Here is a 13476-nt window from a genome sequence, read left to right on the forward strand (position 1 = left end):
TTAATTTGAAGAACCACTTATAATTAGCATATATAATTTTTTACTTCATCTTATCTTACTTGTAGATGTGACACAATTGTTATTTCGGACTTGGAAGGTGGGAGAAACTATACACTTCTGATTCAACAGAATTCAATAATTTAAATTATGTATTTGTAATATTAAGATATGCATGCAATATATATACAAATAATTTATCAGACATTCAATAAATTGTTTTTTAAAACTCGTAGAAATTCAGAATTCTAATTTTATTTTCTCAAAGGTTACACAATTTTTTACGAGTACTCAATTGTGTCGACCAGTCAAATGCGTAACTTTCAAAAACAAAATGTTTAGAAAGGAATTGAAATCAGAGTTCACACTGTAGTTTTAAACGTGGTATTGCCGTGTTCTGCACGATCAACCAAAGAACATTTAAATTATTTTATCAATGTTATACATTTTTTATTTTGTTTTGAATTGTTGTTCTACATAATATAACAAATAATATATATTATATCCATCTTTACAAATTTCAAAAACAATAACTAATCATATTAATTGTTTGCTTGGGTTATAGTAATTACTAAAGTTGTTGGGTTTTTGCCTAGTGGACCTTAAGAACACCCCTTATGGGTGGACTCTATTTTCTATGCTAAATTAACAATTAAAGTAATTTTTTATATATAAAAATTAAAATAAATATAAAATTTGTGCTATAAAATAGTAAATTTATTAATAGAAACTAAAGTTTTTCTCACCACAAATCAGTAAAAAAATTGGTCTATAAAATATGTTTTTTTTCTCATTGAATCAGCGTATGGAAAAATGCATGAGTCATGACAGGAAACATATTTTCATTGAAACAATAAAAAAAAATTCTATTTTTCGTATGGAAATATTTTTATTTTTTCTTTTCTCATTGATTAAATCAAAATATACGTGAATATATCCCGAATATTTAACATTGGAAAAATAATATTAATATTTTTTTGGTAGTGTCTAGTACCCTCTCTAACTTACCAAAAGCCTTTAAATTTATGCTGACATATTCATTTCCATTTGCCTTTTTGCCACACCATCAAATACTCTTCCACATACTTTTTTTTTAAAATTTAAAAAGTCTAACCAACAAAACAATTAATTTAACCAATAATAATTGAATCCTTCCTCCTCATTACTTTATTTCATCTAGAAGATTAATAAATTCAAAAAAATTCCACAAACTTTATACTATTTATATCTTGTCTTCTTTGATTAATCCCTCTTACTTATAACTCAAAAAACTCCAAGAAAGTCCTCACTATTATTTCTTCAATTTCAAAGTTTTCTTTCTTTCTTCAACAACTATCAATTATGTCTTCTTTGTTGACTTCTCAAGGTGTTGTATTTGCCACAGCCATGGCTGTTTCCGCTGGCACTATGATCCTTTTAGCCACTTTTCGTCTTCAAAAAACTCAAGAATTCTCCTTCAATTCAATTTCCAATATCCCTCCTCGATCTTGCATATCTACAGGTATGACACGCTTTTCTTTTTAGTCTGTTTCATTTAATCTATGTTAAGTCCTAGTCATGTCAAGTTATGTACAACTTTAGCACAAGGTAATGTGTTTTGTCAATAATGAGGATTGGGGGTGATTGATGATAATTTTTTTCATTTTTATACCATATGAAATACTTTCGCGATCGTAGATAAGTCATGTTTAAAATCACAAATTTCAAAAATAATTTTGATATATGCAAAAAGTAATTTTTAATTTATTTTTGTCTAATCAAATATTGTCATGTGAAATGACAGGAGAAAAATAATTGTTATAAGCGATTAAATTATAATGATAATATAAAAAATATATATATCGTAATTTCATATGTTAATTGGATTTTTTTAAATTTATTTTTATTTAGATGGGAAGAAGAAGGAGAAGAAGAAAAAGAAGGTGAAATTTGCAGAAGATGTGGTGGAGCCAAGTGGAAATAGTGAAGAATATAGAAAGCTTCGTCATTTTAATAGTAATAATAATACTAATAATAATTTTCGTCATAAAAATAAAGACGAAGTCTTTTCTTCTTTCTCAAATTCGAATTCAAATAAATTAAACAAGAGGGAGAAAGTGGAAGAAATGCCGGCCAATCGGGCCGCCCTCTACAATGCTATGCTCAAGGGTCGGGTCATCAACCGGGTCACTTATTCCTATTAATGATCCATTTGGGCTCGCTATTATTATCTAAACTAATTTATGTACAAATTACTTCGTCGTACTTTTTCTTAACCATCTATTTCAAGATGTAAACTCATGACCTTTAATTGAAGGTGAAGAGATCATATGCATTTCATGACTGAAATGCTTGGATTACGATGAAACGTAAATATTTTATTTTTTTTAGGATTTAAGGAAAAAAGGAGGAGGTGGTGGTCCATGTGCTCATCATGTGGGAGAGTAGTTTTAATTAGGATTTTTTTTCCTTTTTAATTCAAGGATTTTGTGTAACTTTTTTTTATGTGTATTTTGGGAAAAATTTGTAAAAGGGAGAGATAATTTACATGTATTTAATTTGTATAGAAGGTGATTTTTGAATACATGAAGGATGTGAATTATGACCAAGATTGAGTCAATTCAAGTGGGTTGACCCATTTTCATTGTATATTAAAGCTTCTTCAAATGGAAAAAAAGATTTATTAAATATACTAATATAGAATTAGTCAAAAAGGGTTGAATTTTTATTAAAATTAAAAGAATGTGTACATTGTATCCTTTAAAATCTCTTGACAATTAAGATTTATCATCGGATAATATGAATGAAATTTTGTCAGAATAAGTATGAATTCAATTCTCGTATTTCTTTTTTCTAATAAAGAAAGTTATCATGAAATTAAAATTTGTTATATAGTGTGATATATCATTTTGTTTGTATTTGGGATGGACATAATTATAATAAAAAACTTTTGTATTTTAGTATGTTTAACAACTTTCTAGCACACCTTTTAATCTTAGGTGTTTTTGGGGTAGGTGCACAATTCGGATCCATCAAAAATTACAACACAAAATCAAATACTATACAACATTTTATATTTTACACAATATTCTTTTAATTTTTTTTAATACTTTTTAACAAATAAATTTAATTTATTTTGCTATTTTCTTTATTAGACCATAAAGAATTTTTTGTGTTATTATTACTATATATTTCTTCTGTTCTATTTTACATAATCTTTGTATAAAAATAAATGGTTATTTTAGCAAATCGAAAAGAATTTATTTTTCATATTGTTCTTATTATTAAATAGCTACATGAAATAGTAATAACCAAGCTTAGAATTTTAAAATATGATTAATAAGGTTAAACTTGATAAATACACTTTTAATTAAAATTTTATTAAAAATTTGTTAAATCAACATAGGCCAAATAATATAAAAGAAAAAGAGTACAAGGTAATTCAACATATAAGATTCACACGCAATCAAATGGTTAAAAAGATTATTATTTTATACTATTACATCAAATTAAATAATTTGAACCTTTATATATTGTGTTAAATGTAAAGAGCCGCCTTTTTTCAAAAGTGTCTTCGAAAGCCTAAGGGCTAAGAGTAATTAATCCTCTCATAGCATGATTTGTCATTTAAATTATGTCAAGTGAAACATAAGTTTTTTTTATGCCAGAAGCATGATTCGTAGAATATTATAAGATTCAAATATAAATTTATGTTCTATGAAAAAGTTATTTACATCGAAAGACAAAAACTAAAGACCAGCACAAAATAGAAACACAAGTGCAAACACCATCCTTATTGGAGTTCGATTAATTCAAAGTGCAAACAACATTTTTATTGGAGCTCGACTAATTCAGATTCGTGACGCAAGGAGTTCCATTCGGGGGATCAGAAATGCTTTCCCTATCAATGATTTCTTTTTCGTACTAAAGATTCGAACATAAGACTTTTAGTTAAAGAAGAAACAACTTCATCCACTGCATCACGTCTTTTGATAGTAATTGATTACAATATTATTTTTTATTATGCGTGTTTGAATTAAATCAGCCTCTTTTCGGAGTTTGTAAAGGCTACGGCCCTTAATTTGGCTTTTTCTACTAATAAAATGTTAATTAAAGAAAGAAGACTTCACCACACATTCACATGTATACATGTTGGTTGGTATGCAAGTCTTCCGTCTTTAATGACCACACAGCTCTGTCACATTTGTTATGTCAAGTAAAGAAATGTCAATTATTGAGATTTCACATTGTTTAGTCAAAGAATGCAAACCATGAAGTAGGTCTTGTCTTTTTTTCTTTTTTCCTTTTTTTGAGGAAAGAGAAAGAGGATCCAGGACAAACAACATTAAATTATAAGGAGTTAGTTTGCTTAGAGTTGGGAGTTAGGAGAAGGGTCCTGCCTTTATTTGTCTTTTTTTCTTTTTTCTATTGGTGCTGAATTTAAATATGGGGACAAAGGTGGGGATAAGAAGTTGTACATGTTAGCTAAAGTAAAAAAAATAGAAGGTTCGTGATCTAGTAAAGTGAAGTGAATCAAAGATGAGAATGGCATGGCTTCGACATACTAGATGTGTCATGTCTAATATGTAGTGTATGATCTAGAGTACATACAAGATACTAGTGAAAATTTAGAAGAATACAGACAAGACATGAAGCATGGAGTGACGCAAGGGAATTTTTAATGTCATTCTTAGGACTATGAAGATGCCCGAAGATAAGAGGTGGAGTTGGATGATTTTATCGTACAAAAACAAAATTGATATTTAAAATTGCAATAATTATAAGATATTAAGTTGTGAAGCCACACTATGTAAATTTGAGAGAGAGTGATAGATATGAGGATGAGGAAGGGTTATATGTTTATTTCTAAGAACCAGTTCGAATTCATGCAAATGTGGTTGAATATAGAAGTCATTCACCCTAAGGTTAAAGGGGTAATATATGGAAAGGAAAAGAGATTTGCATATGATGTTCATAAAGTTAGAAAAAACATACGACAAAATCCCAAAAGAGGTTCTTTGGAGATGTTTGTAGGCTAGAGGTGTTCTTGTAACTTACATTAGAATGATTAAGTGTCACGATCCTAACCCGCCATGAGTGGTACCCACGCAATCATCTGGTGGGAGAACCAACTACCAACTCAAACCAAACCCATCAAACCACTTTAAAAAACAAAGTCACGATCTAAATTACTAGGAAAATGGTTTGAAAAAAATTAAAAGGTTAAGTTCCCATAAACTCAATCAATTAACAAAATCAATGTGGAATTAAACTCCCTAGAACCTGAAGGTCATGGCACCAAAACTTTAAATAGGCAAGAATGGGGATGCAACCCTGAAAACTAGAAAACATCAACCTAAAAATCTAATTTTTTTGTGTATGAAAAGATGGACAAAGAAGTGGAGAAGAATTCATGGCAGTCCAAAAGAGTAGCTCACCCTTGGATGATCAAACGTCCTTTAAGCAAGAATTCATAGCACTCACTTGAATATGTCTTGTACTCAATAAGAAAAAACAAGTACAATATCAGTACACAAACACCGTGTATTGGTAGGATCATACGACCAGTTCCAAAATATGAATATGAACAAGTAACTACAGAACAGTAATACAGACCAAACCATATACCAACAGTCATAACATTATACAAATTTTCAATCATAGCCTTGATTTAACCGATACATACATAAAACATGTCTAGCATGGTCACAAGATGCACATACATGATCCTCTCATGGAGCCCATACACAAACTGCTAGTGTACTGGTGTGGTACTCGAGCCAACCATAAATGATTCACATCAGGCGCAGTATCCGAGCAAATCATTAGTATTCTATATTAGTATGGTATCTGAGTCAACCATCAATCACAAATAACATGCACTGTCACATTCACAATGTACAACTAACTTGAAATTACAAGTAAATAAACAGGTCCATCGCATGAGATTATCACATAAAGTCATTGCACATTAGCCTTCTAGTTTCCCCTACATACATCACAAAATCATACTATAAGGCAGTTAAAATGCACACATTACATACTATAGAAAATAAATAAACCATCACCTACCTCGAATCAAGCCTTGAAAACTCTAAAAAGTCTGAGCTTTCCCCTTTTGCAATTCATTGTCTTGTTCTTAGTCCAAAACAATAATAAAACACTACAATCAATAACTAATGGTCTAAAAATATTCGGATTATACTCAAATCCTAACCCAGGACAATTCATGATCATTCTACCTAAATCAGAGTTTTCTCCACTATTAATTCGAGTTGAAACCCTCCCGAGAACCTTAGATTATAAGGCTTAAGAATCAATATACGAAATAAAGAAGTAATAAACCTACCTTTATCGAAGAATTTGGTGAAAAATGGGTGAAAACTGCCTTAAATCGCCCCTCTAAGTTTCAAGAACAAAGTTGTAGAAAATAAGAAGTTTTGGGACTTTTATGTATAAAACCCATTATAACAGCCCAACCCGCTATATCGGCGTTGCCATATTGACTTTCCCCGCTATAGTGCCTGGACAATTGCTATAACACTTGCGCATACGTCCTTCTATAGCGGTGGAACGTCCGCTATAGCGATTTTCACATAATAAAAGACTTGTAAACCTCCCTAAAAGCCCTCATTTTGCAACATACCTTCGATCAATGACATTTCATACTAACCCTTTCACGTCAAGTTCTATTCCGACAGTTTTACCCACCCGAATTTGATCCCGAAAGGCCCTATGGATTCCTTAATGTCTTAGCTGCTAGAAAATTCAACCCAATCTTAGACATTATCCCTAATCCATTCCTGGATTCCCCTAGACCTACCTTGCTCAGATTCCATCTAAGATTATGTTGGACTAAAATTTTCAAGTTACTATCCAAAAATAATTCTAACCTGATTTCTTTCACTATTGGTCTACCCATAACGATCGGAGTGGATAGTTACATTAAGGACATATATTATAACGCTAAAACTGGGTCCAAGAATGTGGGTGGTGACTTGTAACACTTTTTCTTCATAATGGAATTGCACTAGTGATCCACTCTTAGCTCATTATTACTTGTATTAACGATGAACGTACTAATGTGACACATTCAAGAAGATATGCTATAGTAAATGTTATTTACAGATGACCTAGTACTTATTGACGAGACATGAAGCAAAGTTAACACGAGGTTAGAAGTTTGGAGAAATATCCTGGAATAAAAAAAATATCAAATTGAGCACGATCTGTAAATTTCTATGGCCCACTAATTGTATTTTGGTTTAATAATTAATATAAGTTAAATCCTAAATATGTGTGGAGAAGTGGGGAAGTAGGGAAGTTATTTATATGTGTGGAGAAGTGAGAAAGATACTTAGTATCTTCCAACCAGAGGCAAATCCAAGATTTCAAGAAAATGGGTGCACCATTGCTTTAAAGATAAGATCAAAAAAATTATAATAACAATACTAAGCGAGCAATACATAAAAAATACATTACCAGAAAAAATATCATCAGTTTACAATTGTACTCGACGAGACTTCATATTTTGAAAACGATCTATAATAGCATCATTACTTACATTTTCAAATATCTTCCGCTCTATCTTACAAACTAAACAACCATTCAAAAATTCTTCACCAATGATATTACGTAAATCATTTTTTATGAGCTTCATTGAGGAGAATGCTCTTTCCACACTTGATGTAGCAACATGCAATATCAAACCCAACTTTACAAGAAAATACACAAGAGACCAAATTTGATCCAATTTTGTTTGTGCCATCATCGTAGCAAGATCTTTAATCCCCTTCAAGTTGAGAAACTTGCTATCACACTCTCGAGCATAGACAATGAAACTATCAAGCTGATAACTGAGATCTCAAAGTTCATTATCACCAAAGTCGCTTTTATAATATTCAGCCGACTTCACTATTCTGCTTTTACTAAAATTAGCAAATGAATCAACCAGATTCAAACTAGCCATACCAAGGAGTAAGTCATTAGTCACAACATCAAAACGATTATTGAGCTCTTGAAGTTGTAAATCAATAACTGCATAAAACACTTCCACACGAAAGTGATGTAAATATGAAATTTTGGACTTCTTACGCTTCGATCTTGGATAGTCTTCACTCATTACGGGAACCAAAATATCATGTTTAGCACAAAATGAAGAAACCCCATCCATCAAAGACTCCAAACCACTCTCTCTCATTGTTTGTAATCTTCTTTTTGAAATATTAAGCAATCTCATAACATTGACAATATCTTGATCTTTCTTTTGTAAAGTTTTGCTCAATTCATTTGTAACAAGCAACATCTTGAACATCAAATGCAACACAAAGATGAATTCAAATTTTTGAATTTTATCTAAAAGGTTACATGCTACAAGTTTAGCAAGATCATGTGGAGAATTTTCTTTCATATCTTTAAGCACATTAGCAACTGAAGAATATATAATCATGAAATTTTCCAAGGTCTTGAAATGGGATCCCCAACAAGTATCACCCGGTCGTTGGAGGCCACGTTCTTGATTTAATCCTTGTCTGGTAAGAATTTCTCCAAATTTAAGCAATTCTTCCAACTTCTCAACTTGGTGTTGTCGAAGTAAGTCCCTGCGTTTAAAAGATGTCCCAATAGTATTCAAAACATTAGTGACAACATAAAAGAAAATTTTCACATCCGAATATTTTTTAGAGAGAGCTACAAGTGTCAATTGCAATTGGTGAGGAAAGCAATGAATATAATATGCAAACGGAACATCTTGCAAAATCAAAGACTTTAAGCCATTTTTTTCTCCTTGCATATTTCTAGCTCCATCATAACCTTGTCCACGGAGTCTTGATAGGTATAACGAGTGATCCAAAAGTAAAGAGTAAATTATTTTTTGCAATGATATTGCGGATGTATCACCCACATGAACAATACCCAAAAAGCTTTCTATCAACTCTCTGTTTTTGTTAACATATCGTAAAACTAATGTCATTTGCTCTTTATGTGAAATGTCCTTTAACTCATCAACTAGTATTCCAAAATAATCACCATCCAAGTCTTTGATGATAACTTTAATTATTTATTTAGTACAAGCATCCACAATATCTTTTTGAATTGTTGAACAAATCATGATATCATTTTTTGGAGCATGTTGTAATATCACCTTTTCCACACCCGGACGATTAATCCCATTAAATTTCAAAAGTTCAAGAAAAAAGACTTTTGTAATCGGAATCTTCACTCTCATCATGACCACGAAATGACAATCCATTTCTTAGGAGAAACCTTACCATATCGATTGAGGTATTTAAACGAATTCGATAATCACTTTTTGTTTTTTCACTTTGCTTGTGAAGAGAAGATTGAATTGATTGACGTTGATTCGCAAAATCAAGCATCCTATTCATACATTTGTTATGAATACTATTCACCTCACCAACATGCAATCGAATTCTTTCCGGACTATGGTTCCAATTCTTAAAACCATCTTGTGTAAATTATTTTCCTGCATTGTCACGACTTTCAAATTCATTCTTGAAGAGACAACAACACAAACAAAATATAGCATAATCGTCTATGCTATATTCCAACCAAGCAGAATTTGAAGCATTAAACCACTCAGGATTAAATTGTCGATTCCTAGTCCCAAATGTTGTTTTAGGATATACACGAAGTTTTGGTTGATAAAACCCCATCAAAATATAATGTCTCCTCACAACATCTCGAATATAGAATCATATTCAAAGATAGGTTTTCTTTCTCTGGGATCCCGTTTGAGAGACCCAACCCCAAGAATACAATCAACATTTGAAGAAGAAGGTGTAATTGTCTCTCTTTGACCTTCTGGAGCTACATGTGAACTAACAGATCGACCGCTACTAAAACGTGGTTGCTTAATAAAAAATTTATCCATTTAAATATTTAAGGATAAATGTTCCTACAAATTCAAATAACTATTCAACTTAGTCACAAATTTAACTAGCAAATTATAAAATAAGAGATTTACATATCTTTCACAATAAAAAATAAGGAAATCACACCCCTTTCACATTTAACAATAAGAAACCACACATTCATAATAAAAAGAGGATTTATACCTCTTTTGAATTTGAAATCACATATTCATGAAAGAAGAGGAATCACACCTCTTTCACATTTAAAAAAATAAGGGAATCACACCCCTTTCACATTAAAAAAATAAAGTGAATCACACCCCTTTCACATAAAAAAAAAATCACACATTTCAAAATTGATAATATAATATAAAACACATTCCTTACAAGTTATATCTGCAAAATATGTAAGTTTGAAATAATCAATTCTTTAGCTATTGATGATTTCATATTATAAATAATGACAAGATGTTTTTATATGAAGACCCTAAAATTAAAGCAATACATTTTTTTATTTTGTTAGTTTGTTTATTAAAAAGAGAAATCATAAACTAAAATTACCTTAAACTTTGACGATGATGATTTCTCTATATTCTTAACTTGAAGTTGGAGACTTGAAGCTTGGAAAATAAAACACAAATTTGAAGAGAGAATAAATATATTGTTGAAACTTGGAACTTGAAAAGTGGGTGGGGGAAGAAAACTTTTGGAAGTCTTTTAACTCTTAGAACTTCCAAAATTTAGTTTTTTCCTTCTTTTTTTTAATGAAAAACGTGAATTTAGTTTTTTTTTTTAATTTAATGAAAAACGTGTTTTAAAGTTAATAAAAATAAGTTGAAGTGAATTGGGGGCTGCCTAGGATCGAACCAGCGACCTCCGTGTTGAAATCTCGCAATAATACTAGTGAACCATCCAGTCAACTTGTGAACGGGTTCCACAAATTTTAATTTAACATACTCTTCTATAGTTATAGAAGTAATATATCTAGTTTAGTCGGATGACCACGGGTTTCGGTGACCCAAATTTTGTACATAAATTCGCCCCTGCTTCCAACTGTCCATTAAGTCTTTCATTAACCATTACTTCTTCCAACTATTCATTAAGTGGAGAGTTACTTGATAGTTTTAAAACAACCCATCATCTCCACTACTCACCATGATGGAAAGGTGGAAATAATATTAAAAACACTCTTATTTAAAGGGTCCTCTCTCTGCCATAAACATATAGTCTTATCCATCAAAGTTATTCATAAAATATAAGGCAAGAGAGAGAAATAACTTCTCAAGAACAAAAAAGAAAAAGACTTCCGCTCAAGTCAAGTCAAGATTTTCGAAAAAATATTATTGCTGATTCGGGTATGTATTCTTGACTGAATTATTATAGTAATAGATTTATGTGAAAATCATATAGTTCTACGATCATGAATAATTGATAGGATTTATAAATGCATAAATTGTTTATGTTTTCACAATCCATTAAATTCTAACATGTGGTATCAGAGCCTGATTTAAGAACTAGTGATTTTTCATAGAATTGATATTTTCTTTATTTGAAAACGATAATGGGTAGTATTAAGTGAAATAATTATTCACTATTATGATGTATTTTATTTTGAAATTATATGAGATTAGTTAATCACCAAAGTGGTTTAATCTTTGAAAAATTAATTCAAAATAATAATTAAACGTATATTCAATTATCCATTATTTTGATGCTTATAACCGATATAACTCTTATGGATATATTGAAGTTTTTGGTTATAAGATATTTACGAATCACACAAAGGTTGATTATTTTATTTTTATAACCATTGAACATTAAAGAGATAATTTAGATGTGTCGTTAGTTTTAATTATTTATCCAAAGATAATAAATATTATTGATTGACACATTAAAAATTACTGAATTACATTAAATTCACATTTAAGCATCATTATGTTAAAGTTGTATTTTGATGTTTCGCCTAAAGGAGGACATCAATATACATTTAAGAATTTATAGACCATTTCTGAATTTGACAATATGTTTAAAATTCATAACTCAGTATTAACAAATGAGCATATTATATTCAGCATTTGCTCTTCATTTGCATTCTGCCTCTGTTACGACCTTTAAAGGTCTTAACTTCTCAGATTGGTGTGAACAAATCAAATTTCATCTCAGAGTTTTAGATCTTGATGTTGCACTTTACACTAGGAGACCAACTCTATTACTGAAACTAGTAGTATTGAAAAAAGATTCTACTATAAGCACTGGGATCGATCTAACATATTAAGCATAATGTTTATGCGAATGAATATTGCGAGCAACATTAAGATTACTCTTCCCAAAACTGAAAATGCAAAAGATTTTCTGAAACTTGTGGAAGAATCCTCTTAAACTGCTGATAAGTCTCTTGCTGGGACACTAATGGGTACTTTGACCACCATGAAGTTTAATGGTTCACGTACCATACATGAGCATATCATTGAAATGACAAACATAGCAGCAAGACTTAAGTCTTTGGGAATGGAAGTGGAACAAAAATTCTTTGTACAATTCATCATCAACTCATTACCGTTTGAGTACGACCCTTTCCAAATGAACTACAACACCATGAAAGACAAATGGAATGTGCATGAATTGCACGAAATGTTGGTTCAGGAGGAAGTAAGGCTCAAGAATCAAGAAACTCACTCCATCAACTTTGTAAGTCATCAAGGAGTTGGAAAGAAAGGAAAGAAGCATGCTAAGGGAAAACAGAGGCACCATAATGTTAATTAGTCCTCCTCTCAAGTACGTAAGAAGGAACACAATAATGATAAGTGTCGTTTCTATGGAAAATGTAGACACCTTCAAAAAGATTGCCTGAAATTTAAGGCATGGCTCTAGAAGAAATGGATTCCTTACAACACAAACCATAAACCAGAATGAAAGATATGTGTATATGGGGAATAGAGTGAAGGCTCCAGTTAAAGCTATAGGGACTTACCATTTGATCCTTAATATTGGGCGTCACTTAGATTTACTTGAAACTTGTTATGTATCTTCTCTTTTAAGAAATTTAGTTTCTTTGTCTAAGTTAGATAAGACTGGATATTTTTTTAATTTTAGTAATGGATGTTTTAGTTTGTTTAAACATAATTATCTCACTGGTACTGGTACTCTTTAATACAAATTGAATCTTGATAATCTATTGCCGAAACACTCTTAACTCTGCATCATAATATTGGAACCAAACGAAGTTTGGTGAATGAACAATCTGCTTTCTTGTGGCACAAACGTTTAGGTCACATATCCAAAGAAAGATTGGAAAGATTAGTTAAGAATGAAATTCTTTCAAATTTGAATTTTACAGACCTTAACATTTGTGTGGATTGTATTAAAGGAAAACAAACAAGACACACAAAAAAGGAGCCACAAGAAGCATACAATTTTTTGAAATTATACACACTGATATATGTGATCCTTTTGATATTGCATCTTTCAGTAAAGAAAACTATTTTATTTCTTTTATTGATGATTTTTCACATTATGGGTATGTCTATTTGTTGTATGAAAAATCTCAAGCGATAAATGCCTTAGAGGTATTTATTACAGAGGTTGAAAGACAACTAGATAGAAAGGTGAAAATAATTAGGTCAGATAA

At 30.8% G+C, this 13476-nt stretch overlaps 2 protein-coding genes across 2 annotated transcripts; one reads left to right on the plus strand and one right to left on the minus strand.

Moving 5' to 3' along the window:
* Positions 1-1268: 1268 nt before the first annotated feature.
* LOC125824369 (uncharacterized) lies at positions 1269-2672 on the plus strand. Its single transcript, XM_049503738.1, has 2 exons — positions 1269-1498; positions 1888-2672. Exons 1-2 carry the CDS (start codon positions 1339-1341, stop codon positions 2178-2180), a joined length of 453 nt encoding a protein of 150 aa, XP_049359695.1. The 5' UTR covers positions 1269-1338; the 3' UTR covers positions 2181-2672.
* A 5168-nt stretch (positions 2673-7840) lies between these two features.
* On the minus strand, positions 7841-8947 carry LOC125824614 (uncharacterized). Its single transcript, XM_049504015.1, has one exon. The coding sequence runs from the start codon at positions 8945-8947 to the stop codon at positions 7841-7843; it is 1107 nt and encodes a 368-aa protein (XP_049359972.1).
* Positions 8948-13476: the final 4529 nt, after the last annotated feature.

The sequence above is a fragment of the Solanum verrucosum genome, unplaced genomic scaffold, assembly GCF_900185275.1.
Source record: "Solanum verrucosum unplaced genomic scaffold, falcon-dt-bn FXZP01000022.1, whole genome shotgun sequence".
NCBI lineage: Eukaryota > Viridiplantae > Streptophyta > Magnoliopsida > Solanales > Solanaceae > Solanum > Solanum verrucosum.

Bases quoted from the DNA above. Each gene is read 5' to 3' on its own strand.
- LOC125824614 (XM_049504015.1), bottom strand. From the start codon at position 8,947: ATGACATTAGTTTTACGATATGTTAACAAAAACAGAGAGTTGATAGAA.
- LOC125824369 (XM_049503738.1), top strand. From the start codon at position 1,339: ATGTCTTCTTTGTTGACTTCTCAAGGTGTTGTATTTGCCACAGCCATG. The intron at 1,499-1,887 runs GTATGACACGCT...ATTTTTATTTAG, and splicing joins TCGATCTTGCATATCTACAG to ATGGGAAGAAGAAGGAGAAG.